This window comes from Rutidosis leptorrhynchoides, chromosome 6 (genome assembly GCF_046630445.1).
Source record: "Rutidosis leptorrhynchoides isolate AG116_Rl617_1_P2 chromosome 6, CSIRO_AGI_Rlap_v1, whole genome shotgun sequence".
Taxonomy (NCBI): domain Eukaryota; kingdom Viridiplantae; phylum Streptophyta; class Magnoliopsida; order Asterales; family Asteraceae; genus Rutidosis; species Rutidosis leptorrhynchoides.
Window position 1 is genome coordinate 410,485,404 of NC_092338.1, and position 15,164 is coordinate 410,500,567.

General features: G+C 34.6%; 1 protein-coding gene across 1 annotated transcript; it reads left to right on the plus strand.

Moving 5' to 3' along the window:
- The first annotated feature begins 4,936 nt into the window (after positions 1 to 4,936).
- LOC139853147 (sucrose synthase-like) lies at positions 4,937 to 12,411 on the plus strand. The gene is made up of 13 exons (XM_071842523.1): positions 4,937 to 4,985; positions 5,383 to 5,526; positions 5,632 to 5,758; positions 6,614 to 6,765; positions 6,857 to 7,049; positions 8,810 to 9,241; positions 9,925 to 10,098; positions 10,181 to 10,297; positions 10,458 to 10,624; positions 10,724 to 10,948; positions 11,037 to 11,600; positions 11,875 to 12,013; positions 12,129 to 12,411. Exons 2-13 carry the CDS (start codon positions 5,429 to 5,431, stop codon positions 12,159 to 12,161), a joined length of 2,421 nt encoding a protein of 806 aa, XP_071698624.1. The 5' UTR covers positions 4,937 to 4,985; positions 5,383 to 5,428; the 3' UTR covers positions 12,162 to 12,411.
- The last annotated feature ends 2,753 nt before the right edge of the window (positions 12,412 to 15,164 follow it).

Sequence of the window (15,164 nt, forward strand, 5' to 3'; positions counted from 1 at the left end):
AGGTTCACACTGACACGCTTCAAATACCCTTTCAATTTCTCGCAACCAATTGAGAGTTACAGTCGGATCAGTACTTCCAGAAAAATCGGAGGGTTTGCAATCACGGAAGTTCTTATAAGTACACCTTTTAGGTGATTGCATGTAATGTTGTTGGAACATTTGCATTTGGTATGGGTTCATCATCATGGGATTTTGGTAAGTAAAAATGTTTTGCGGTGGCATATAGTATTGGTTAGGTATTTGGTTCTGAAACTGGTTCTGGTGCACATTAGGTATCGTTTGGGATTGCGCGGTTGGGAATCCAGGTGGTGTATCATCATTTCCAGAATGCCTCGACAGTTCAAGCTCATTAATTTTGTCTTCGGCCTCTTTTAGCTTGCTTTCTAACTGAAGGATGTAACTATTCTGATCATCATCTGACTCAACACCCTCTTCTGGTGCTCTAAATGTTCCGGAGTTGGATGGGCCAGTTGCGTTTCTATCAGTCATACCTGTGCTACAAAACAGCTCACACAAAAGCTTAGTGGATATCAGTTAGTTCAATCACAACTAACACGCACACAAATCCTACATTCACTTAACCCCCATCCCATTGACATGTTTGACTAGTCACAAGGTTTGGGAACAATATACACGCATGTACTTGCTGCCAAACCTATACTCTGATACCAACTTGTAACACCGGCCATTTTTTTTTTAAAACACAGCGGAAGACTTTTATATTAAAATCGCAACATTACATACATCACAGCATAAATCCACATAATTAAGTTTAAGTTTACACGACGGTGTTACTTATTACAAAATACAAGTTGCAAAAGTTCACATCAGAGTTCACACGTCAAACATGTCTTCAACACTAGCACCCATCCAAACTAGCAGAACTTAAACCTGCAAGGGTGGAAATGTGGGGGATTAGCATAATGCTAAGTGAATGAAATCTATCTAACAGATATCGTATAAGCACCACACATGCGAACAATATCACTAACATGATAACAACCAACTAACATACAACATAAAGACAATATGAGGATCGGCAGCTTGTATGAGCACACGACTCCTAGTTGATCGAGCTAGAGTCTACCGATAGTCCTTACTACACGATTCACAGCATAGTTATCCGGACGCAGGGGATGCGTCATTCAATACTATACTCCACAATCGGTAGTCCTTGGACCCAACCTCCTCAGGCCCGGTTGACCTCACATGAACTCTAACCTCCTCAGGCCCGGTTACGAGTCCCCAGCCTCCTCAGGCCCGACTGTTGTCAAACACAGTGCGCACATAATATCACATAATCACAATAAACATGTAATAAACTCACTATCATGGTAACCAATATCTAAACATGGCAATAACATTATATCAAAGCATGGTAATAGAATAAATCACAGTAGCATGACATGCTACTTAAACTCTATCCGGAGATAGACCCACTCACCGATTACCAGCTACAGCTCAATTATATTAATTCTGAGCTTCTTCCTTGTTCTTATCACCTGAGAACAACACAAACGAAGTCAATATACATATCTCAATCAATATTATAACCAAATCATACTATAAACTAGGTCATAACATCATTTCACAAGTCCACAACGTAACTCCATTCACTATTGTCAAACAAGTACGTGGAAAACGGGACACACACGCCAAAACCTATTTTTTCACCCCAAAAACAGTTTGATTCAGCTTCTTAAAAGTTAATCATTGAAAAGTACTCTTCAATACGATTCCAACGATATTTGATTCATCAAAAAGGAGTTACGGTTTGAAAGTTATGACCAAAACAAATTTCTCAAAATGCTGAAAAGACACACTACCCAACTCGGTAGTGTGTGTCTATGACACTCGACCGAGTGTGTAGACACACGGCCGAATGAGTAGAGACACTCGACCGACTGTCTTTTCAAAAGACACACTACCGAGTGTGTAGACACACGGCCCACTTCAAAAGACACTCGACCGAGTGTGTACACACTCGGCCCACTTCCAAAAGACACTCGACCGAGTGTGTTCTTGAGCTGCTGAAAATTGGAAAAGTGACGGGTTTGAGCCAAAAATCACCAAATCTCGACCATATACTCGTTTTAAACCTCAAAACTCATCACATCTTGTTTATAAAACCTTTTGGGACATAAACCCACAAACATTTTATCAAAACAACAACAAATTAAGCAATTTTGACCCAAAATCACACTTTTGTAAAACCTAGCACAAAAACTCTATTTTTACACAAATTCAAACATGAAAACACATGATTCTTACCTTGTTTGAATTAGTAAAACACAAAGAATCGATTTCTAACACAAATTAGACTTCAAATCGAGATTTGGAGAATTAGGGTTCAAGAGGTGAAGAAATTAGGTACGGGAGTGATTTTGGGAATTTTCTAGAGAGAGAGAGAAGAACATGGGAGAAATAAAGCAGCCTATACACTTATTTGGGGTTAAAACCCCATACCCCACAACACACGGTATTTATCAGTTATCTAAAATCTTTCGTACCTCGTTAGGCGGCCCTAACGGAGTCCAAATTAAATAAACAAACCTGTTCTGTGACCTTTGTCACAAACTGGTCCTAACTAAATAATAAAATAATACTATTCACATAAATAATAAAATCCTAAGGGCAAAATAGTCCACTTACAAATAACTCAGGTTTCAGTCTGTTATACACAAGTTCGGTGATAATTAATTATTCGAGAAATCTGAAAGATAAGCTCAACTTCCTGGTCTAAATATAAGTTCCAGCTAGGTTCACGCCAAACACACCCTAAGTCTATATTAATTTTCTTTGTATATAATAATCAAGATGCTAGAGAACTTAGAGAGAGAGAGAGATGGTGAGGATCATGTGAGAACTCAAGATGCTAGAGAAGAACTTAGAGATCTAAGGTTGAACATTCTTTGGTTCAAAATCAACTATTTTTTCGAACTCGAGATGTAGCATTAAAAGCCAAGTTCAAACAAAATGTGTTCGAACACAACAATAGAGCATGTTCGAACTTAAGTTCGAACACCGTTTTGTTCGAACTCGACCTATTTGGGCGATCTTAATGCAAAATCAATTTGTATAATCGCAAGTTGAGTTCGAACAAAAACGTATTCGAACACAACATCAGAACATGCTCGAATTTAGGTTCGAATTTAATGCAAAATGTTCGAACTTAATGCAGAATGTTCGAACGAACGTGATTTGATGTTGCATCATTCTACATCTCATTCTACAGATGTTCGAACTTAAATTCAAGTTTACAACGATACGTAAGGATCATTTACTTGTTTAAAGTGGCAAAATAAAAACAACTAATAAATTAACGTGGTCAATCGCTCAATCAGTAAATTGAATTTAAAAAATTTGACGCGTTTACATTAAAGAACATGATTTTGATGAATCGAATAGAATGAACGCATCTGGAAATTGATTGTAAAAATTTATTCATATGCAGCCTGATGCATGTGTAGTTGATTTGATAATTGGCGTTTGCATAGCATGTGTTCTTCGCGTTTTTTTAATCAGTTCTCAGAGTTTTCGTCAATTCTTAATTTTTATTTGATCTTTTCACTATATATACATATAATATTTTATAATATAATACTCATGACATTAGATAGCATAAAAAATTCAATATGATTTGATATCTGGTATAAAAAAAAAAAAAAAACTTATTAAATGAAATGTGTAACTAATAGAAAAAAATTTACTAAATATTTTCTTGAAATATATTTGAGTAGAGAACAAGTTATCTTTTGTTCGCTGTTGTGGATCGTTATGCAATCTCAATATGAAATAAAATTAAGGTATTGCGTTAATATTTTTTTATGGGATGACTCGGAGGAAGACTTAACCACTCATATGTATATCTTCCAAAATTCCATAACCCGCCACCAAATCCAGCTCAAACTGAGGGTGTGGGCGGTAAAATCCCCACTCCCCCACTGTCCCGCAACGCGATGTGTGAAAAACACTATTGGGTGAAATTTAAGAGTAAATGGGCAACCTTGTGTGCAATGTTGCACCTCACGGCAGTGGAACTCCTAACCTCCGCTAAGAGAAGCAGACCATTACCACATTAGCTACAACACAAAGTTAGATATTACATTAAAGGGTTAAGGCTACTCAAGGTCCATATACTTTTCATTTTGTCCCGATGTAGTCCATATACCCAAAAAAATACTATTATAGTCCATAAACTTTTAAAAAGTGTATCGATGTAATCCATAGGTAACCTGTTACCGGTTAAACAGGTAAAATTTGGACTACATCGATACACTTTTGAAAGTTTATGGCTTACATCGATACACTTTTTGAAAGTATGTGGACTACATCGATACACTTTTTGAAAGTATATGGACTACATCGGGACAAAAAAATGTATACTTTTTTGAAGATCAATGGTTTAAAATCGATCAACCTATTTATCAGGTCAATGGACTACATCGATACACTTTTTAAAAGTTTATGGACTATAATAGTATTTTTTTGGGTATATGGACTACATCGGGACAAAATGAAAAGTATATGGACTTTGAGTAGCCTTAACCCTACATTAAACTATTTTCCTTGATGAGAATCTAGAAGTTTAGAGATGTATGAATACCCCTGTTAAGAAAAGTTGCACTGGTTTTAGAAAGAGTTTTGTGTGTTAACCAAATTTGTACGTGCCTCTAAAGTTCTAATTACCCTCATACTCATACTTTATTTTAGTTAATTATTTGCAACTTGCTTTTCAAGAAAAAAAATGTAATTTTTTTTATTTTATTTTATTTTATTTTAGTTTTAGTAAAAGTAAAAGTAGAATGTAGAAGAAAAGATTAAGTACATAATAAATAAATCAAATAAAGGTGGTTGTGTGTTTTCTCCACTTTCTAGTTTGCCTATATAATCTCACTCTTCTTCACATCTATTCTCATTCATTTCAATTCAATTCTATCATCTCTCATTATTTCATTTTCTTGAAATCTATTTGGAAAAAAGAGGTATCATACATTTCATATATGTTGATAACTTTTCTACCTTCTATAACATTCTATTTTACTTGCATCATGTCACATTTTATGTCAATTATACTTTTTTCTTGTGTTTTACTTTAATGATCATCAATCCATAATTTCTGCTCCTACTTTTACCCTTTTCAACAAATTTCTCACATTTTTTTCATATTTTTAGACTTTTGTTTACGAGAGTTACAAAAAAAGTAGTTGATATTTCATATTCACACCTTTGACTTTATTGTATGTGCCTAGAAACAACATAATAATGTCGGGTGTAGCCTTGTACTAATGAATAAACAAAACGTACACTACAAGAAGTTTATAAAAAAATGGATCTAGTTAAACTTGTAATTACAAACTCTGTTATTTTTGTGTGTGGCAGTTTGATATTATAAGCTAAGTGTTTTGTGACGATCGATTAATCAATCATGGCGGAACGTGTTTTTACTCGAGTTCATAGTCTTCGTGAACGTCTTGATTCAACGCTTGTTACTCATCGTAATGAAATCCTCATGGTTCTTTCAAGGTATTTAATGTTTAAAAAAAAATGTTAGTTTGTTAATAATAATTAGTTAATTGGTTTGATTAATTTATAAATTTGTGATGTGAATTTGAAATAAATAAATTATAGGATTGAGAGCCATGGAAAAGGAATATTGAAGCCTCATCAACTGATGGCAGAGTTTGAAGCCATATGCCAAGAGGATCAAACCAAACTTCATGATGGACCCTTTTATGAAGTTCTCAAATCCACTCAGGTTTAACCCAGTTTTTTATTTTATTTTTAAGATTTAATTTTAATTAAAATATAAAATAAAATATAAATTATAAAAATGTGTCCCGTGATATACTTTAATCAGTACTTCATAAAGTTGATTTTTTTTTTTTTTTAAATATAGGAGTATATAGTTTTCATTTGTATTAAAATAATCATAAATTAAATTAATGTTTATCCATTTTATGCATGCATCAATTAGAAAATATGATATTTAAAAGATTACAAATTTATTAAATGCATTTTAATGTATGTCATGAGAGCATGAGATTGCAAAATATAAATATAAAATGTGAATTTTATTTGTTTATTTTTAAGGTTATAACGTGTAAATAAAAATATGGTATGATGTCTACACATGAGAGAGAAATTTTAAGAGCTAAAGAAATTTGGTGCATGCTTACTGTGGTCAAGTCAAAATATTGGCAGGTTTAGTAGGTAGTAATTTATTTTTCATCAAAATGGGTGAAAATAACAAGTAAATGTTAAGTGAAAGTTTCAATCCTAAATAATAAATATATTAATTGAAAGTTTCATTATCATTATTTTTTTCAAAAGAGAACCATATTTGGTTCTAGCATTTACCAAAAAGTTCTACATTTACTGCTTTTGATACAGAAGATAAGGACACTTTACATTCAAAGTTTATATGTCATCTTTCTTGACAATTTTTCTAAAAGTGTTTTCACTTTTATGTATATGGATGGGATAGGATATATATTAAAATGTCTAATTTAATTTAACTGTACAACAAGATGCATGTGAATTTACTAATTTGTTGTAGCAACAAGACCTACAATTTAGACCCATTTATTGATTGTTCTTTTTGGGTCAACAGGAAGCAATTGTGCAGCCACCATGGGTTGCACTCGCGATTCGACTCAGACCCGGTGTCTGGGAATATGTCCGAGTCAATGTGAATCAGCTGGTTGTTGAGGAACTAAGTGTCCCTGAGTATCTTCATTTCAAAGAAGAACTTGTTAATGGAACGTAAGTAAACATTTATAGTTTCTTAGAAACAGAACCTCTGTTTTTTCTTTTTTAATGATGAAACTTATTGTTTTGATTAATGTGGTTGCAGATCCAATGGAAACTTTGTACTGGAACTGGATTTTGAGCCTTTTACGGCTTCTTTTCCCCGGCCAACGCTTACTAAGTCGATTGGTAACGGGGTCGAGTTTCTTAATCGACATCTCTCTGCGAAAATGTTTCATGATAAGGATAGCATGCACCCTCTTCTCGATTTTCTTCGTACCCATAACTACAAGGGCAAGGTATGGTTTGATGATATTCAAAATCACACCTAGTATATACACATTGTCTCCGGTGAGACTTGATTCAGATTAGGGATGGCAATGGCCACCCGATCCAATGGATATCTATTCGATCCACCCGCTTCATGATGGATATGGATGAACCTAAATGGATATGGATACGGATATGGATGAACTTAAATGGATATGGATATAGATATGTTCATCCATGGATATATCCATTAAAACCGGAAATACATATACAAATGCATAAATATATATTTATGCTTACATATTTACTATTAAAAACGCATTTAGCGTTAGATTTACATTTTGCATTCAACTTTATAATGAAATAAATATGATATATTACAATAAAACATGTATATTTAATAAAATAAACATAGAAATTACATGTTTAATTTTTCATAATCTACTTTTAATAGTAAATTTAACAAATTGTGTTATATTTTCGACAAATATTATACATTCATGTATATAAATATTCATTATATCATGTTATATTTATTTTCACTATACTACGTATTTTTTTCATCGCATATTAGGAAATATTATAACTTCTTTTTAACATCCAACGGATATCCATTAACCCGCATAATCCAGTGGATATGGATATGGATGGATGAGCTGAAATTAAACGGATATGGATATGGATATGGATGAACATGAACTAAATGGATATGAATATGGATACGGCATCAGCCGATCCATATCCGATCCATTGCCATCCCTAATTCAGATCTATTAGTTGATTGACATAGGCCATCGAACAGGGCCCGAAATTTTGAAAGACCCAATTTTTAAAAAAGTATTATATATGCTTGTTTTGCTATCGGTCCAAGTAGGGTAGAAAGAACGTACAGCCGAAAAAAGTTTTTTTCTTCCTTCGACACAAATTACCCCGGGTTCGAAGTCAATTTGATTCAATGATCTCGAAAAAAATGATAACTTGTTTTTTCTATTCTATTTATACTGATAACATTTTAGTAATATTGTCTTTTAATTGGGCATAAGATAATTTCACGAAGGGTCGATATTTATTTCTCGAACATGGACTTACAAATTTTTGAGAGTCATGTTGGTTGATGGGCTACTTAGTACTTATGTAACGCTACTTAGTACTTATGTAATGCTGGCTAAAGGCTCAATGGTCAATTAGGCCCAGTTTGATTTCGACATAATGACAAAATATTATAAGGAGACCTCACCACACTTTTAGGCGAGTGGTATCCCCATTCCTTGTGTTTGGGGCTAGGGTTGAGGTCATGGGTTTGAGCCTCGCTCAACTCACCCTCTTAATTAATCTGCCTGAAATATGGAGATCCAGGTTGAGCCTGAGGGGTTTTTTTTCCCGGATCCATTCAGGATTCAAACCTGGTCCACCTGCCCCTCAGGATGGTTTAAGAATCGGGTTCGGGTTCATGCAATGCGATTCGGATTTCCTCTCGAAAGTGTGCGTGCGTGGTGCGTGGCAAATGATCGCGAAGGCGGTTAAGTTCCCCGGTTGATGCCGACAACTTGCTCTTAAAAAAATGAAATGTGATTGTTTGTTTGTTTTTATTTTGATGTTCAACACATACAACAACAAACAGAAACTTATTACGGAGTATATAACTGGACATAATCATGTAATTAGAGAGACGGTATATATATATATATATATATATATATATATATATATATATATATATATTCAGACTTAATAAGAAAAACTGTAGAAGTTATGTACTAATATGATTGAGTTGTATGATAATGTGCAGACAATGATGCTGAATGACAGAATCCAAAACCTGAATTCTCTCCAATCCGTACTACGAAAAGCATCCGAGTACCTCTCGACACTTGATGCATCAACTCCATACTCTGTATTCGAACATAAATTTCAAGAAATCGGATTGGAGAGAGGTTGGGGTGATAAGGCAGAAGGTGTGATGGAAATGATTCATATGCTTTTAGACCTTCTAGAAGCTCCTGATGCTTGTACTTTAGAGAAGTTTCTTGGACGAATCCCTATGGTTTTCAACGTCGTGATTCTTTCACCGCACGGTTATTTCGCTCAAGAAAACGTTTTGGGGTATCCCGATACCGGTGGTCAAGTTGTTTACATTCTTGATCAAGTTCCTGCGTTGGAACGTGAGATGATTAAGAGGATTAAGCAACAAGGACTTGATATTACTCCTCGTATTCTCATTGTAAGCCGCTTTTCAAAACATTAATATTTATATGACTGTTCAAACATTAACGTGCTTAAATGTATTGTAAATATCAATAACTGTCACTTCAAAAGTCAAACTTAACCACCATGTACAACACATTTAAGCACACTAATGACCAGTGTTGTAAAAGTCGGCCGACTTGGCCGACGCGTCGACCGATGCGTCGTTTTTTTGGGTTCTCCGTCCCCTTTTTTGAAAACGACTCAAAAGACGGTCAAGGCTAAAAGTTCGGTCAAAGTTGGTCAAAAACGGTCAAAATCAGTCAAATTTTCTTTAAGATGTGATATGTTTCTAAAATTAGGGTTTGTTTTCATTTTTTGAGCCGCCCTTTTCTCTGTGTCCTAACTGATTATGTACTCAGTAACATTAATTGAGTTTGAAGTTTGATTGTATTTAAATTCAAGTTCTTACTTAAGAAATTTATGGTACAGAATCAACTATTTTATACATATATAAATATATATTCAAGAAATTATTAATAAAGCCAACGTTGGTCAACGACCGATGCGTCACCGATGCGTCCCCGACTTGGCCGACACGTCCTTTTTATGTCTCGACCGATGCGTCTCCGACTCGCGACTTTTACAACCTTGCTAATGACATCCTAAGTTGTTTTATTTAATTTTTAGCTTATAATGTTGGTTATGACTTATGAGCAGGTGACTAGGCTTCTTCCTGATGCGGTAGGGACCACGTGTGGGCAGCGTCTTGAAAAAGTGTTTGGAGCAGAACACTCTCATATTCTTAGAGTTCCGTTTAGGACAGAAAAGGGAATTCTTCGTAAGTGGATCTCTCGTTTTGATGTGTGGCCCTACATCGAGACATTCACCGAGGTAGTATTACGTCTTTACCCTTTTATCGACAGTTTCGTTGTTACATATAGACGTTAATTAATAGTTTATCGTATTTCGTTAGGATGTTGCGAAAGAAGTTACAGCAGAGCTTACGGCAAAACCCGATTTGATCATTGGAAATTACAGTGAGGGAAACCTTGTTGCATCTTTGCTAGCTCACAAGTTGGGTGTCACTCAGGTTTGTGCTAGACATAATTACTGAGATAGTCCTTGTGGTTTGCATAAAATTGTTGGTTTAGTCCCTAAGCTTTTTTTTATATGGATAGTCCTTGTGGTATTCAAATTTTACTGAGATAGTCCCTTGCACTAACGGTCGTTAAAAATTTTGATACTTGCAGTGCACCATTGCTCATGCCTTGGAAAAAACTAAGTACCCTGATTCTGATATCTACTGGAAGAACTTTGAGGAGAAGTATCATTTCTCGAGTCAGTTTACTGCTGATCTTATCGCCATGAATCATACCGACTTTATCATCACTAGTACTTTTCAAGAAATTGCTGGAAGGTATACAGAGTTTCAAGTTTCATCATATTTGATTGAAATTTTTACCAATTTCCTTTTTTTAAAATAAAATTAATTGAGAGTTTATGTTTGTGATATCAGCAAGGACACTGTTGGACAGTATGAGAGTCATACAGCCTTCACAATGCCTGGATTGTACAGGGTGGTTCATGGAATTGATGTTTTTGACCCGAAGTTTAATATCGTTTCACCAGGTGCCGATATGGGTATCTACTTTTCGTACACCGAGAAAGAACGACGGCTCACCGCACTCCACCCAGAAATCGACGAACTTCTCTTTAGCTCTGTTGAGAATGAAGAACACTTGTATGGATTAATAAGTCTTGATCTTTATAAATTTTTATTAGGTTGTATTTTATAAGGTCTAACTATCACATTTGAATGGATGTTACAGGTGTGTGTTGAAAGACAAAAATAAGCCGATTTTATTCACAATGGCGAGATTGGATAATGTGAAGAATTTAACGGGGTTAGTTGAATGGTATGCGAAGTGTGACAAGCTTCGTGAACTGGTCAACCTTGTTGTAGTAGGTGGTGACCGAAGGAAGGAATCGAAAGATCTTGAAGAACAAGCACAAATGAAGAAGATGTACGATTTGATCGAAACTTATAAGCTCAACGGTCAATTTAGATGGATTTCGTCGCAGATGAACCGAGTGAGGAACGGTGAGTTGTACCGTGTGATTGCTGACACACGGGGAGCGTTTATTCAGCCTGCGTTTTACGAAGCGTTCGGGTTGACGGTTGTGGAAGCCATGACTTGCGGTTTGCCCACTTTTGCAACGCTTCATGGTGGCCCGGCTGAAATCATTGTTCATGGTAAATCGGGTTTCCATATTGACCCGTATCATGGTGACCAGATCACCGAGCTGCTTATCAACTTCTTTGAGAAAAGTACGAAAGACCCGTCTCATTGGGAGGCCATTTCCAAAGGCGGCCTGCAACGTATCCAAGAGAAGTAAGAAAAACATAATCTTTTTTTTTTTTTTTTTTTTTTCACAAGGCAAAACCATTATCCTTTTAAGGGGTACTTTAGTACATAAACGGGGTAGGAAGCCCAAGTGTTGCCGGTGGGGAGAATATTTTATTTATAAAAGGCTAAAAACGAGAAAAAATGTAGTGGATGATGATGCCAGCATGATGTCATCTCCGGGTTACTGTTGAGTTGACTATGTGTTTTAGTGTGTGTTACAATACAATACAATATGTATTTGTTTTGTCGAATATGATAGGTACACATGGCAGATCTACTCGGATCGGTTGTTGACTCTTGCTGGAGTTTACGGATTTTGGAAGCATGTTTCGAAGCTTGACAGGCTTGAGATCCGTCGTTATCTTGAAATGTTCTATGCTCTTAAGTACCGCAAATTGGTAAGTTTGTTTGTTAGACTAATATCATTTGGATTCATACTTAATCAACTCTTTATTAATTAGTAACCAAGTTGATTCATACTTAACTATTTAACATTATCTTTTTTTTTTATAGGCTGAATCTGTTCCATTGGCTGTTGATGAGTAAGATAGGAAGAATGGATGGGAAAGCAAAGGATATCAGGAGTTGTGCTTCACATTTATGAAAATATTTCTATCAAGTACAATAAAGTGAAGAGAGCACTTTGAAAGGCTTCTCCTTTTGTGTGTGTTTTTCTTTTTTTCCTATTTCATTGTCACAACCATTTTTGTAATTAACTCCTGCTTTGCATTGGTCCCCCAAATTGAAATTTGTAATGGAACCTTTTTCTATTAGTAACATCTTTTGAATTGTCATATTATGATGATTGTTGATGTTGATTGTTGATGGTTGAAGTTTGAATATTGCACGACTGTTATGTTTATAAAGTGTAGGTATATATAAGGTTAATTGTCACAGATGATGATATTGATGTTTTGGATCATTGGATGTCCTCATGTGACAAATTAGGTAGCACATGCAAAACAGGTTAATTTGATGATTCTTGTAAGAATTGATTTTGGACATCGGTTGAACCCAATGTTTATCAACTAGTTCAACCGGGCGGAACAATCAAGGTTACTGATTCTTTGTAAATTGGTTTTTGTCATTTATCGAATTGGGTCGAACCACCTGGTTCACTGGAGTCGAAATTGAACCCGTTTTCATTTTTTCTATTTTATTTTTTTATTTTTTTATTTTTTTTTGCAAAAATAACGAAAACTGTATAAAATGGGGACCTTCATCGAAAAATATATAAAACGGGACCTTCATCGAAAAATGAAGATTCAAACCGGTACAAACAAAGAAAGAAACTGGACTGGCTCGAAGTTAGTAAACGTCACAAGTCGACTCTAACTCCAACCGAGCCACATTATTAACACCAACCAAATACACTCATAACAAAATAAGACAACCGAAAACGTACATGAACTAAAGAACCTAAGAAAAACATAGAAATAAACAAATTTAAGAAGGTTTTTTACCACTCCTCTCATCCGACTGAATTGTGAACCCGTCAATTGTGTTGAGTGTATTTATGTATGTATATATGGAAGAACAGAAAATCAATAGATCATTTGCATTTACCATCATAGTCCTAGTGTATGTATATGTACAGATTAGTTTATTTGGAAAAAACACGTGCATACACTTGGTGTTTATGTCTATTCTTTTCACAAATTGACTTGACTTGTAAATTTTCATTTTCTTTTTCCTTTTTTTTAGTACTTTTCATCCATTTATTACTTATAAATTACTTTGGTATACCTCTTCATCCATTTTTTACTAACCTTTTTTATTTATTTTTCTAATGGAGGAAGTCATGCATAAAATATCGAGTATAATTCTTTAGCTGTCACTTAAATTAAATAACATGACTTTTACGTTAATACTTTTAAAAGCACCTTAACAACAACCTTTATAATTATCGTTAATTTTATATGTATTACCGTGAGTCATTTTAATGTTGGGATTAATTAATTATTAGATATACATGATATTTATTTGTGTAATTTATCCCTTAATAATCGAAAATCAGTTTAAGAGTGTTACAAGGTTTGCATCGTACTTTATTTTGGGAAATGACATGGGTAAAATAGGACACGGTTTTATTACCTTATGAATTGGGTGGCCTTAATATTGGGTCACTCAAAAATAAAAAGCTAGCCTTGATTGGTAAATGTTGGTGGCGGTTTTATAATGAACAAATCGCTTTATGGGTTCGGGTTATCAAAAGTTTATACGGCTTGGATGGGGGTTTGGGTCATCTAAATAACCGATCCTCTAAAAACTTGTTGGCCGTGTTTGGTTTGACATTATAAATGTTGCACACCCCCTAAATAATTTAGGGTGTGAATTCTCAACTCTTTTGTCAAGGCTATAAGTAAAGTAAGAGATACACTTTTCTGGCACGACCCATGACTTGGAAATGGCATTCTTATGGATAGATACTTCAGATTATATTGTCTAGAGTCACAAACAAGGGACGGTTTCGAAAGAGTAAATTGGTTGGATCATGACATAGTTATAAATTGGAATTGGAGCAAGCCAATTCTGGCAAAGAAACTAATTCATGTATATGAAAACTCGACTTAAGTGGCATCTTCAAAACAAAACTTCTCAGATCAATTACAGATGATATAACAAGCTCGGTTCCTCATCATACAATCCAAACTTAAATAAATAACGTACTCCCACAAAAAAATTGGTATCTTCATTTGGCAATCATGATTGAATAGACTCCCAGTTAGAATCAAGTTTGATAAACGAGGCATTAATCTTCATTTGCTTTGTTGCCCCCAGATGACCTTGAATCATTGAATCATGTCTTATTTTCATGTAAAATCGCAGCTGGCGTTTGGTTAAAAATTCACAAATGGTGAGAGACATAAATGGCTTGAATGACACTAATGTGAATGACTCTTTTAAAGGCAGTGATCCGAGTTTGAAGACTAATCATGATAGACTATTATGGCGAGCCACGGAATGGATACCGTTATTCGATATGGAAGAATAGGAACGCGGTCACATTAGGTAAAGAGGAATCAAATTGTGCCTCAATTGTAAATGAAATTCAAATTAAAAGTTTTGTGTGAATATCAAATCGTTGGATAAAAGGGGGACTCGAATAGCTTACATGGATCTCAAACCCAGAGGCTTATGATGTTTATCATGTCAACATAATATGGAAAAAAGGAATTGGTTAAGTTCTGCAACTAAACATACATCCAGCTCTATACCAAACATTGTTTTCGTTGTACTGTTATACTCTTTCTCACAGTTTGTATCTAGATAGTCGGATTGAATTTCGGACTTGGAACTGTAATACTCTCACATTGTACAACTCTGTATTATTGATTGAATAAATTATTTGCTTTTAAAAAAGTAATTTAAAAATACTAGTTTTTTAGTTTTTGTATAGAATTCATAGAATCCTTATAATTATTATTGTCATCATAATAATATTACTAACGAATAAGAAGTGTCCGTGCATTACCGCGAGAATTGATTTAACTCTATACTTTAAATAAAATTTTAATAATGTCTAACTACGATACGCAAATTAGCGAT